Source organism: Saimiri boliviensis, chromosome 12, assembly GCF_048565385.1.
Source record: "Saimiri boliviensis isolate mSaiBol1 chromosome 12, mSaiBol1.pri, whole genome shotgun sequence".
NCBI classification, from domain to species: domain Eukaryota; kingdom Metazoa; phylum Chordata; class Mammalia; order Primates; family Cebidae; genus Saimiri; species Saimiri boliviensis.
Window position 1 is genome coordinate 88063374 of NC_133460.1, and position 13692 is coordinate 88077065.

Sequence of the window (13692 nt, forward strand, 5' to 3'; positions counted from 1 at the left end):
ATGAGCCACGGCGCCCAGCCTCTTCTTGACTGTTTTGACTTTTCTGTCAGGAACAGGACTAGCAGGTTTAATTTGGGCTGCCTCCTAATGTGATCGGTATAGGTCTTCTCTGGCATACTAGATTTCTCCAGAAAGGATCTGGCAATCTTCGATCAAGAGGGTCTAAGCCTGGCTGCCCGAGAATGAGTAGGAGAAAGGGGCTGGATATTTAGAATTTAATTGATGTTTTCAGAATTTGCATTCTTCCTGTTTTTTGACTCTAGTAACAGTTTTCCTGGAGAATAGGTCTTGTATTTTGTGGGGAGGTAGGAGAGAGGACTTAGTTTTCTGATTTCATTCATCTCCCTTACCACTGTCTTTTTGAGGGGGTTGTCACTTTTTGCTCTTTGGTGGCTCTGTAGGGTGACTTGGCTTGCTTGTGGTCAGTATCTCCCTTTTGCAAACATTTGAGTTTTACCTTCCTATACTGGGCAGATACCTAAGTTAGTAACAATCTATTCCAGTTGTTCAGGCTGGCAGTTCCCCAAGAATGCATGTACAAAGCTCCTTCCATCCCATGGAAGACTCCCAGAGAGAGGGGGGATTGATGTCCTCTCTTAGGCTGGAAGGGAGGTGAGCCTACTAAAGAAAGAAACAGTCACTGCGGGAATTGTTCTGCCATTTAGTTTTATAGCAAGAAAAGATTGATAAGAGTTGGCTGGGGGAGGAGAGATACACAGGGATAATGAGGCATTGAGTATTTACTGTGAGCAGTGTCTCACATTCCTGGTTCTTTCAAATAAATGTTTTTTTACAACTTGTTCTGTTTGTTTCTAGGTGACTCCATTTGGTCTTACGCTAAACTTCCTCACATTCTTCACAGGCGTGGTTGACTTTATGCACCTGGATCCCAAGAAAGCTGGAACATATTTCTCAAATCAGGCAGTAAGAAATGTTGAGCCTATATTTTCTTGATTCCAGTTGTGGCCTATTTGCTGTTCAGTGTCACAGCTAGCTACCGGAAGCTCCTGGGACTGCATGTGTGCAGAGAGGAGATGAAAGGAATAATGAAAAGTGTTGTGGAGGCCAGGCACAGTGGCTCACACTTGTAATCTCAACACTGTGGGAGGCGGAGCACTTGAGGTCAGGAATTCAAGACCAGCCTGGCCAACGTGATGAAACCCTGTCTCTACTAAAAATACAAAAATTAGCTGGAGGTGGTGGCGCGTGCGTATATATAGTTCTAGCTACTCAAGAGGGTGAGGCAGGAGAATCACTTGAACCCTGGAGGCGGAAGTTGTAGTGAGCTGAGACTGTTCCACTGCACTCCAGCCTAGGCGACAGAGAAAGACTCCATCTCAAAAAAAAAAAAAGAAGTGTTAAGGAAGGAAAGTAAGAAACTCCCAGTGGCTTAACTGAAATTAGAGAAGAAGCAGATTAGAAAAGAAGGCAATTTTTAGTTTTTACTTCATGGTCTTCCGTATAGTTTGATTTTTTTTCCCTTTGGTAGTATTAATCTTTTGTTTTTATCAAGTAGTTTAAAAGAATAACGTAGGAGAGTAACATACTTTTAAATAGTGAAAGGTGATTTTCAAAGTTCTATGAGTAGTACAGATCCAATTTTGAAAAAAAATGCTAAAGAGTACCTCTGGTTAAAATACTGGAAGATTATATAATCAAGTGTTAATAGTGATGAACTCTGGGTGATTTTTCTGTTCTTTCTTTTTTAGACAGGGTCTTACTCTGTCACCTGTGTTGGAGTTCAGTGGCCCAAAAATGGCTCACTGCAGCTTCAACCTCCTGGCCTCAATTGATCCTCTCACCTCAGTCCTCAGAGTAGTTGGGACCACAGGTGCATGCCATGATGCCTGGCTAATCAAAAAAAAAATTTGTAGAGGCAAGGTCTTGTCATGTTGCCCAGGTTGGTTTTGAACTCCTCGGCTTAAGCAGTCCTCCCACCTCGGCCTCCCAAAGTGCTGTGAATACAGGTATGAGCCACAACACCTGGCTCTGCTTGTATTTAAATATTCAAATTTTCTGTAATGAACATGGATATTTGGGAAGAAAATCCTAATACATGTTATTCAGAATTTTTAAGAATTCTAAAATGACTTCTTTTCTTTTTTCAAATAGTAACGTATGCTATAGAGAGTTTATTTACTTATTATTATTTTTTTGAGACGGAGTCTCGCTCTGTCACCTAGGCTGGAGTGCAGTGGTGTGGTCTCGGCTCACTGCAACCTCTGCCTCCCGGGTTCAAGCAATTCTCTGCCTAAGCCTCCTGGGTAGCTGGGATTACAGGTGCCCATCATCACGCCTGGCTAATTTTTTTGTATTTTTAGTAGAGATGGGGGTTTCACCATCTTGGCCGGGGTGGTCCTGACCTCTTGATACACCCACCCTGGCCTCCCAAAGTGCTGAGATTACAGGTGTGAGCCACCACGCCTGTCTGCTTTTTTTTTTTTTTTTTTTTTGAGACAAGATCACACACTATTGCCCGGAGTGGAGTACAATGGTGTGATCACGGTCAATTGCAACCTCAACCTCACAGGTTCAGGTGATCCTCCCACCTCAGCCTCCTGAGTAGCTGGGACTACAGATGCATGCCACCATGCCTAGTTAATTTTTAAAAATTTTTTGTAGAGATGGGGTTTTGCTGGGTTGCCCAGGCTATTCTCAAACACTTTGGCTCAAATGAGCCTCCTGCCTCGATCTCCTAAAGTGCTGGGATTACAGGCTTGAGCCACTGAACCCAGCTGTTAATTTTTTTTTTAAGTGAAACTAGGATTTTTCTGCTACCTAGGGATAATACTGTTAATATTTTCCTAAACCTCTGTTTAGTAATTTTTTTCACCCTATAATAATTTGTGTAAGGAGTCGAAACATTTTTTTTTTTTTTTTTTTTTTTTGAGACGGAGTTTCGCCCTTGTTACCCAGGCTGGAGTGCAATGGCGCGATCTCGGCTCACCGCAACCTCCGCCTCCTGGGCTCAGGCAATTCTCCTGCCTCAGCCTCCTGAGTAGCTGGGATTACAGGCACGTGCCACCATGCCCAGCTAATTTTTTGCACTTTTAGTAGAGACGGGGTTTCACCATGTTGACCAGGATGGTCTCGATCTCTCGACCTCGTGATCCACCCGCCTCGGCCTCCCAAAGTGCTGGGATTACAGGCTTGAGCCACCGCGCCCGGCAGGAGTCGAAACATTTTACAAGTTTTAATCTTGTGATGAGATCAGGCTTTTTCTGGCATGTTTCAGAGGCGCCTTGGATGTAGTGATACCAGTACATGGTTTCTGTTGTATTATGGATATATTAGCTCTGTGGTGTTGAGGGGACATCTGGTGTATAGTTTTCTGGCCTTGAGTAAACTTTTTGGCTAATGTTTATTTATCTATTTATTATTATCTTGAGATAGGGTCTCACTCTGTCCCCTAGGCTGGAGTGCAGGTGCGATCATCACTCACTGCAGCCTTGACCTCCTGGGCTCACTCAGGTGATTCTCCTGCCTCAGCCCCCAAAGTGGCACATGCCACCATGCCTGGCTAATTTTGTTTTTCTTCTTTTTTGAGACTGAGTCTCACTTCATCACTGAGGCTGGAGTGCAGTGGCACAATCTTGGCTCACTGCAACCTCTGCCTCCCCAGTTAAAGTGATTCTTGTACCTCAGCCTCCTGAGTAGCTGGAATTATAGGCATGTGCTCCCATGCCCAGCTAATTTTTATTTATTTATTTATTTATTTTTTTGAGACGGATTCTCGGTCTGTTGCCCAGGCTGGAGTGCAGTGGCGTGATCTTGGCTCACTGCAACCTCTGCTTCCTGTGTTCAAGTGATTCTCCTGCCTCAGCCTCCTGAGTGGCTGGGATTACAGGTGCATGCCACCACGCCTAGCTAATTTTTTGTATTTTTAGTAGAAATGAGGTTTGACCATGTTAGCCAGGATGGCCTCGATCTCCTAACCTCATGATCTGCCCACCTTGGCCTCCCAAGATGTTGGGATTACAGGTGTAAGCCACTGTGCCTGGCCTAATTTTTTTTTTTTTTAATTAGAGAAGAAGTTTTGCCACGTTGACTGGGCTGTCTGAAACTCCAGATCTCAAGTGATCCGCCCGCCTCAGCCTCCTAAAGGCTGGGATTATAGGTGTGAGCCATGGCCCCCAGCCTAATTTTTGTATTTTTTGTTGAGACAGGGTTTTACTATGTGCCCAGGCTTGTCGCTTAATTCCTGAGCTCAAGAGTCCCACCTGCTTTGGTGTCCCAAAGTGCTGGAATTACCAGTGTGAGCCACCATACTTCGCTTGAATAAGCTTTGATTTAGTCAGAAATAGTCCTTATGGGACATTTTGGCTTTTCTGCATGCTGCCTGAAGCCAGTTTGAGTACTTACATACTAAGGATGTGAGTACTTACATACCTGGTTAGCATGTGGAGAGGCTGATGCCTGGAAGGTCTGCTCTGTGGTACTCCTGTGTGTCTCCTGCTCATGTTGCCCTTCCTTTGTCTAGGTGAAGGCCTGCATCCTCTGTGTCCATCCTCGAACAAGAGTTGTGCGCATGAGCCTGCGCCCCATCTTCCTACAGCCTGGACGTCCTCTCTCCCGACTCTCTTGCCAACACCTTGGAGCAGTGCTGAATGATGTTCCTGTCCATGGCTTTTTCAAAAAGGCCGGGGCCATCTTTAGGCTGAAGGATGGGGTTCTGGCCTATGCCCGGGTAAGGAGGCTTCTTTGTTTAGTCAGGGATCTTACGACTGGATGGACTTTTGGAGCACAGGGAGCCATTTCTGCTTCTTAAATCCTTTGGTGCTAGTTTAAAATTTTTGGATATTGCAGTTCTAATTCCTGTTCATAGTAATTGGAACAATGTCTGTTGATTGTGTTAGGATGCCTTAGAACCAGCTTGCCATATTTTGATAGCTGGTTAGTGGTTAAGTGTAAGGATGAGTTAGGATCCAGACCAGGGCCCGGCAGAGTTTTTCTTAAAGGGCTAGATCATAAATATTTTAGGCTGTGGGCCCTGTGGTCTCTGTCTTAATTGTTCCACTCTGTTGTTATGGCAGTAAAGTAGCCATAGACAGTATGTAAATGGAAAGGATGGCTGTATTCCAATACCGTCTCTATTTACAAAAACAGGCACTGGGCACAGTTGACTGAGCTGTGATCTGACTTTCTTTGACCTTACTGAGATTCTGGGATGGTAAAGAGGAATTTTTTAGTGTGAAGAATTAACCAGGCTCTCGAAGTACTGGTTTTATGGTACATGATAAGTGTTGTTGAGTCCTTTCTATGGGATATAAGGTCTCATTGGCTCAGACCTGTTGTCTCTGGCTTGTCCTCAATCACTTGGTACTTTGCAGCTCAGCCATCTCTCTGATTCTAAGAACGTCTTCAGTCCCGAGGCCTTCAAGCCGGGGAACACTCACAAGTGTAGAATTATTGACTACAGCCAAATGGATGAGCTGGCCTTGCTCTCTCTACGAACGTAAGTCTGTCATTAACAAGTGGGGGTGTAAAGATGTGCACCTGTACGTGTGCATATTCTGTTTTTCCTGTGCTTGGTGAGGGATTTCTTTCTTGCCAGTGTGACTGTGGTAGCCCTGAATTTTAGGTAACCTCTGCCCTAGTTTATTTAATTCTGTGTTTTCTCCTTGTCCTAGGTCTATTATTGAAGCTCAGTACCTTAGATATCATGACATCAAACCTGGGGCAGTGGTAAAGGTAAGATCTCAGCATGTAATTAGGTACTCCCTCACCTTCAGGCATTCTTTAGTGAAATTCAGGTGACTGTCAACTCATTAGTCCTCATGTGTACACATTGAAAGTCGTGTTGCTTGCCTCTGCCTACTGACTAGAATTTCTTTCTCTTTCTTTGGGTAACTTGTAATTAATTTGCAGATAAGGTCTTACTAGCACCACCCAACTACACAAAGGCAGTAGATCATAAATCCTGGGATTTGGGATTTGATGGTGATTATTAGACCAGGTCAAAAGTTAGTCCTGTGATAATTGCTACGTGGGGTATTAGTGACAAGCCAGTTCCAGTTACCTGTCCTCTCCAACCATTTGGCTCTAATTGAGCAGCTCCCTTTATATGTAGAGTTTGTTCCTTAGGAGACCTCAACATAGTCCCTTCCTTTGGGATATTTTAAGGCACACAGAAAGCACATGCTCACACAGAAAGATACAAAGGCTCCCATAAATAAAGCTGATGACATAATCCAGCTTAGTGAGGTGTGTGCTTCACCCTGTGCCATCTGGAATAACAGGCACAGTTAACCCAGGAAGGTGGCTGGGAACAAGAGGTGTGGCATGCTTTGTTGTAAGAGGTGGGGGAAGGGCCATTCTTGAGACATCATGGCAGCTTGTCTGTGGACTCTCTAGGGCACAGTGCTAACCATAAAGCCATATGGGATGCTGGTGAAAGTGGGCGAACAGATGAGGGGCCTGGTACCTCCCATGCACCTGGCTGACATCCTGATGAAGAATCCAGAGAAGAAGTACCACATCGGGGATGAAGTCAAGTGCCGGGTGAGCCTTCTGAAGGGTCTCTTGGGGGTTTGGCTGGATGGGAAGAGAGCAGGTCTCAGCTGAAGTTTCTGCCTTTTCCCACAAGGTGAGTGTGTAATGTCTGCAGTGTGTCTAGTGCTGTACCTGGCATTGGGAAGAGAAAAGTGAGTCCCTGTTTTGTGTAGTATGATTGGGAGTTAAAATATTCATACATGAAGAGAGAGCAAGCCAGCATGTGACCTTTAGCCGTGTGGCTTGGTGCAGGTTGTGTGCTCTGGTCACACCTGAGAAAGAGAAGACAAGGGTGGGTTGGAGCAGCCAGAATCATTGATGTTATCAATAGCGACTGCCACTAACAGGTATTCTGTGCCAGTTACTATACTAGGTATGTGACATGGATTATTTCATTTAATCCTTGAAACAGTACTAACAATTAAGTAATATTAATTTTGCAGGTGGGGAAATTAAAGCTTAGGAAAGCCAACTATCTTGCTCAGAGTCACACAACCAATAAGTCGCAGCATCAGTTTTCGAATTCAGCTCTGTATGACAATAAAGTTTTCTAGATTTCTGGCAGAGGTGGATTTTGCACCAGAAAGGATAGGTAGGATTTGGAAGATTGGGGAGAACAAAGGGTATGTTCCAGGCACAGAAATAGCCCTGGCAAAGCTGCCAAAACATGGGGGATTTATGACAAAGGCTCGAATCCCAAGGAAAGCTTCATAGGGTTGTGAAGATTCAACATGATGAGGCACACAGAGTGCTTCATGGGAAGCCTGCGCTCTGTAGGACTCAGCGTGTTAGATTTTCCTGTATGCATATTATCTCATCATTGTTGACTCAGTAGAGGTAATGATTGCCCATTGGTGCAAAATTTTACAGTAGTGAGGTCAAGGGTTAAAATAAGGTTTTTCTGTCTTTAAGAAGATGACCTTCTGAGGAGTGAAAGACAGTTGCATCTTCATCTTATTTCATAGCGAATTAACAGCAGTACTAAGGTGGTAAATTGGTTCATCATTGGTTCTGTTAGACTAGATGCAAAGCCCGCTAGAAAGGAGCTAAGATGGTATAGAAGTTAGTATAACCAGGACTATAGAAGTGCTGTAAGATAATGAGTGTTGCTTCATGATCAGGAGTGGGTAGTTTTTTTTTTTTTGAGACTGAGTTTCACTCTTGTTACCCAGGCTGGAGTGCAATGGTGCGATCTCGGCTCACCGCAACCCCCGCCTCCTGGGCTCAGGCAATTCTCCTGCCTCAGCCTCCTGAGTAGCTGGGATTACAGGCATGCACCACCATGCCCAGATGATTTTTTGTATTTTTAGTAGAGACAGGGTTTCACCCTGTTGACCAGGATGGTCTCAATCTGTTGACCTCATGATCCTCCCACCTTGGCTTCCCAAAGTGCTGGGATTACAGGCGTGAGCCACCGCACCTGGCCCAGGAGTGGGTAGTTTTACAGTAATTTATGGGAGGAATTCCATTTGAAATCGTAGCTTGTATGCTCCAGGAATTACATTTGAAATAGTGATTTGTATGCTTCCTCATACAGCAGGAAGCAGGAAGAATCTGCAGCTAAGATGATTAGAGGAAAAGCTATAGCAGGTTCTTGGAGAATGGCCCCATGGCCTTTGGGTTTAAGAGGTTGCCAAGACCAGCTCAGTGGCTCTCATAACAGATATCTTGATGATAGCCTATGTCTCTCCCCTAGGTTTTGCTTTGTGACCCTGAAGCCAAGAAGCTGATGATGACCCTGAAGAAAACCCTGGTTGAGTCCAAACTACCTGCCATTACCTGCTATGCCGATGCCAAGCCTGGTCTGCAGACACATGGCTTCATCATCAGGGTCAAGGACTATGGCTGCATTGTGAAGTTCTACAGTGATGTGCAGGGACTGGTGCCCAAGCATGAGCTCAGTACTGAGTATATCCCTGACCCAGAGAGAGTTTTTTACACTGGCCAGGTAATCCTTCCGCTAAACAGGTCCCGTCTACCCTTGGTGACCCCACAAACACAAATATGAAGAAACAGTAAGTAGGGGGGCTGTCTTTAAGAGGTTGAGGAGGAGAGCACATGGGGCAGTGGGTGTGAGCCCGCTGAATGGAGGAGATGGGGAACAGAACAGAGAGGAAGTCTCAGGGGGGTTCAGCAGAAGCTGGCAAGCTGATAGATCTCAGGCATGCGTGGAAGAGGTCGGTCTTTACCTGTAATAAACTCGTGCCTCTCTTGTCAGAAATTGTGAGGCCACTGTCACCACACGGGGGCAGTGCTGTAAAACTAGTGAGTCTCGATATCACTAGGAAAAATTTTTTTATTACTTTAAACCAGGCGTCCCCAAACTACGGCCTGCGGGCCGCATGCGGCCCCCTGAGGCCATTTATCCGGCCCCCCGCCGCGCTTCAGGAAGGGGCACCTCTTTCATTGGTGGTCAGTGAGACAAGTACAGTATGTGGCGGCCCTCCAACGGTCTGAGGGACAGTGAACTGGCCCCCTGTGTAAAAAGTTTGGGGACGCCTGCTTTAAACAGATACATAATAATTATACATATTTATGGGGTATACAGTGATATTTCTTTTTTTTTTTTTTTTTTTTTTGAGACAGAGTTTTCCTCTGTCACTCAAGTGGCTGGAGTGCAATGGCCTTGCTCATTTATTGCAACTTCTACCTCCCAGGTTCAAGTGATTCTCCTGTCTCAGCCTCCTAGTACCTGGGAGTATAGGCACGTGCCATCATGCCCAGCTAATTTTTGTATTTTTAGTAGAGACGGGGTTTCACTATGTTGGCCAGGCTGGTCTTGAACTCCTGACCTCGCGATCCGCCTGCCTTGGCCTCTCAAAGTGCTAGAATTACAGGCATGAACCACCGTATCTGGCCTTTTAAATTTTTTTTTTTTTTTTTTTTTTGAGATGGAGTTTCACTCTTTTTTGAGATGGAGTTTCACTCTTGTTACCCAGGCTGGAGTGCAATGGTGCGATCTCCACTCACCGCAACCTCCGTCTCCTGGGTTCAAACAATTCTCCTGCCTCAGCCCCCTGAGTAGTTGGGACTACAGGTGCATGCCACCATGCCCAGCTAATTTTTGTATTTTTAGTAGAGACAGGGTTTCACCTTGTTGACCAGGATGGTCTCGATCTCTTGACCTTATGATCCACCCGTCTTGGCCTCCCAAAGTGCTGGGATTATAGGCTTGAGCCACCGTGCCCAGCCTTTAAAAATTTTTTAACTTTTTTTGAGACAAGGGTTTCCCTCTGTCACCCAGGCTGAAGTAAAATGACATGATCTCAGCTCACTGCAACCTCCTCCTCCCAGGCTCAAGCAGTTCTTGTACTTCAGCCTCCTGAGTAGATAGGATTATAGGCACGTGCCATCACCCCCAGCTAATTTTTGCATTTTTAGTAGAGATGGGGTTTCACCATGTTGGCCAGGCTTGTCTCAAACTCCTGGCTTCAAGTGATCAGCCCACCTTGGTCATTCAAACTGCTGGAATTACAGGCCTGAGCCACTGTACCCGGCCACCATATGACATTTCAGTTCATGCTTACAATGTGTAATGATCAAATTAGGGTAATTAGCATATCTACACCTCAAACAGAAAAATAATTTTTAAGACTTGGGTTGTACAAAACAAGTTATTTATGTCTTCCTTTTATCCAAAAGGCTGCCCTGTGGGGATTGTGTAGCGCTCAGTGCATTTCTTCTTTTCACTGCCTTCTGATCTGATCCAGAGGCTTGGTAGATCTCTCAAGGCCTCTGCAGCACTAGTGGAAGGCATGCTGCAAGGTCTGCTGGGAGAGTTGGCCAAGCCTGTGTGGTTTTTCACCAGGTGGTAAAGGTTGCTGTGTTGAACAGTGAGCCATCCAAAGAGAGAATGCTCTTATCCTTCAAGCTGTTGCGTGATCCAGAACCAAAGAAAGAGCCTGCAGGACACAATCAGAAGAAAGGAAAAGCCATTAATGTTGGGCAGGTACCTGGACTTTTCTGGACAAGCTGTTTTACATTAGAGTGACAGCAGGGTACCACTAACACCTGGTGTATTGGAACCCATGAAGCCGAAAGACAGAGGCAGTTAGATAAGATTTTGGCGCTAGAGGGGTTCTTGAGAGAGGACCTCATATACGTTCTTTCCTGTGTGCCAGAACAAACGGAAGCTGTCATGAAAGTCCTGTTATGGTAGGGCTTTTCAGCAGTGGGCTGCTGTCCTCTTTCCTCTCAAGTCTCTAGTGCCAGCCTGCAGTTCTGGCTTTCCTTGGGCTTCGTGGAGGGACTTGAGAGAAGAGTTGCGATGGGCTCACACGAGTCCTGGTGCATGTGCACCTGCATGCATGCTGGGTGGTTGGGGTGGTGGGTGGGGTTTGGAAGAAACAGCTTTCTTCCTCTTAGTGATCCTTGGTGCTAAGTTTGATGCCTTGGAGCCCTCCGTGATCCAGACCAGGTTGTTCTCGGCTCACAAGTGCTATTTTTGTGTTTCTCTTCTCTGGGTAGTTGGTAGATGTGAAGGTTTTAGAGAAGACCAAAGATGGGCTGGAGGTGGCTGTCCTGCCCCACAATACCTGTGCTTTCCTCCCCACGTCTCATCTGTCGGACCACGTTACCAACGGCCCACTGTTACATCATTGGCTCCAGGCAGGTGACACCCTTCACCGAGTCCTGTGTCTGAGCCAGAGTGAAGGGCATATTGTATCCTTGACTGGTGTCTGTGGAGCAGAGGAAGGTGGGGGGCCATGGGCACTTGGGTGGGAAATTCTGGGGAAATTAGTTAGAAACTCCATGGGGGAAAAGACAGCTATTTGACCTCAGAAATACCTCCACAAAATCAAACCAATGATGAAGCCTGTGCTGTGGTAAGTAAGAGCAGGCCTGAGTAAGTGCTGCCAGCAGATGCTGGTGGTCAGGGTGGAGTAGCCTGAAAGGTCGCAGAGAGGGGGACTCTTGGGGGCTGGAGAGGAGGCCCACTTGAGTGCTCAGGAGCATATCTAGTTTCCTTGGGGCATTTAGTGCTTGCCCCTTGGGTTAGAACAATTACTAACGTGGCTTCTGTCCTCCTTCCCTCTTTTTTTCCCCTATGCCTTCTTCCCTCTTGGCTGTAGGCTCAGGAATATTCCCTGTGGTCTTAGCATGAGTGCTTTGAAGGAGCCTCTTCTCACAGAATGTAAAGTTCATTCTCCTTGGAGTAAAAATCGGCAGAGGAGGGAAAATGAGTTCAATGTGAAGAGTGGGCAGTGGAGGATTGTGTAATGGTGGATCCAGCTGCCAGACCAAGGGGATGAGCTATCCCTTTTTTTTTTTTTTTTTTTTTGAGACGGAGTTTCGCTCTTGTTACCCAGACTGGAGCGCAATGGCGCGATCTCGGCTCACCGCAACCTCCGCCTCCCGGTTTCAGGCAATTCTCCTGCCTCAACCTCCTGAGTAGCTGGGATTACAGGCACGCGCCACCATGCCCAGCTAATTTTTTTTTGTATTTTTAGTAGAGACGGGGTTTCACCATGTTGACCAGGATGGTCTCGATCTTTTGACCTCATGATCCACCCGCCTCAGCCTCCCAAAGTGCTGGGATTACAGGCTTGAGCCACCGCGCCTGGCTAGCTATCCCTTTTTTTTATGAGAGCTATCCCTCTCATAATGTATAGATGAATGAATTGGGAATGGAGTAAAACCATGATTCTCAGCTGTAGTGTGCAGTTGGGCCATGCAGATGGCCGGGACACACCAGAGTTATTAATTCAATAGATCTGAGTGGTGCTTGAGAACTTGCATTTATCCCATGTTTCAGGTGACGTTGATACTGCTGGTCTGCACAGTTAGAGAATCGCTGTAGGAGCAGAGGGTCAGCCTGCAGTTCTGCCTTTCTCTATGGAGAAAGGAGATGGGAGAGATAGACATTTCATCTGCCCTTTCTGGAACATTCCTTGATGAAGTACCACTAGCTTCTTTGCAGGAAGCCGGCTTTGGTCTCCGCAGTAGAAGGTGGTCAGGATCCCAAGAACTTCTCAGAAATCCATCCTGGAATGTTGCTCGTCGGTTTCGTGAAGAGCATCAAGGACTATGGCGTGTTCATCCAGTTCCCCTCAGGTCTTAGTGGACTTGCCCCAAAAGCTGTAAGTTTAGTTCCATGTGCAAGGGCTTGAGGAGAGACATGAGGTCACAGAACCTGAGGGTCGGTGGGCGGGGAGGAGTAGGATACTTTACTTTTTTTTTTGAGACAGAGTCTTGCTCTGTCACCTAGGCTGGAGGGTAGTGGTACGATCTTGGCTCACTGCAACTTCGACATCCCAGGTTTAAGCAATTCTCCTGCCTCAGCCTTCTGAGTAGCTGGGACTATAGGCGCATGCCACCACGCCCCAGTGAATTTTTATATTTTTACTAGAGACAGGGTTTCAGCATGTTAACCAGGATGGTCTCGATCTCCTGACCTCGTGATCTGCCTGCCCCGGCCTCCCAAAGTGCTGGAATTACAGGTGTGAGCCACCACACCTGGCATTTTTGCCCAGGCTGGAGTGCAGTGGTGTGATCTCTGCTCACTTGAACCTCCATCTCCTGGGTTCAATTGATTCTCCTGCCTTCCAAGTAGCTGGGATTACAGGTGCCCACCACCATGACCAGCTTTTTTTTTGAATAGTAGAGACAGGATTTTACCATGTTGCCCAGGCTGGTCTTGAACTCCTGGCCTCAAGTAATCCACCGGCCTTGGCCTCCCAAAGTGCCGGGATTATAGGTGTGAGCCACCACACCCGGCCAAGGATACTTTACTCCTCTGAAAGATTTTCAGGGGTACCACTTAAAGTTTGTGTGACATAAAGTCACCTGGGAGGGGTGAGTGGAGCTGAGCTTTTGGTCCATGTTCCTCTTGCTTAGCTGTGTGATCGTCTGGAGCAGGCGTCCCCAAACTACGGCCCGCAGGCTGCATGCGGCCCCCTGAGACCATTTATCCGGCCCCCCGCCGCACTTTAGGAAGGGGCACCTCTTTCACTGGTGGTCAGTGAGAGGAGCACAGTATGTGGCGGCCCTCCAATGGTCTGAGGGACAGTGAACTGACCCCCTGTGTAAAAAGTTTGGGGATGCCTGGTCTGGAGGAAGGGACACCTTTCCCACTCCACATTCCACATTGTGCAGGTGGGCAGTGGCTCTGAAGGCTTTAGTCTCCAGTGTGAAGATGACTGCACTTGTTTTTATTCTCTCAGCACATTTAGACAGGGAAGTTGATCATCCTGAGCTGCT

General features: G+C 46.6%; 1 protein-coding gene across 3 annotated transcripts in view; it reads left to right on the plus strand.

The window, feature by feature from the left end:
* Positions 1 to 13692, plus strand: part of PDCD11 (programmed cell death 11) — a 60469-nt gene that overhangs the window by 14729 nt on the left and 32048 nt on the right. For all 3 annotated transcript variants that reach the window (XM_039465132.2, XM_074382808.1, XM_074382809.1), the window contains 9 exons: positions 817 to 924; positions 4481 to 4687; positions 5331 to 5455; positions 5631 to 5691; positions 6355 to 6501; positions 8189 to 8440; positions 10301 to 10441; positions 10960 to 11154; positions 12402 to 12572. In XM_039465132.2, the coding sequence (XP_039321066.2) occupies positions 817 to 924; positions 4481 to 4687; positions 5331 to 5455; positions 5631 to 5691; positions 6355 to 6501; positions 8189 to 8440; positions 10301 to 10441; positions 10960 to 11154; positions 12402 to 12572 (1407 nt within the window). The remainder of the gene's footprint in view (positions 1 to 816; positions 925 to 4480; positions 4688 to 5330; positions 5456 to 5630; positions 5692 to 6354; positions 6502 to 8188; positions 8441 to 10300; positions 10442 to 10959; positions 11155 to 12401; positions 12573 to 13692) is intronic.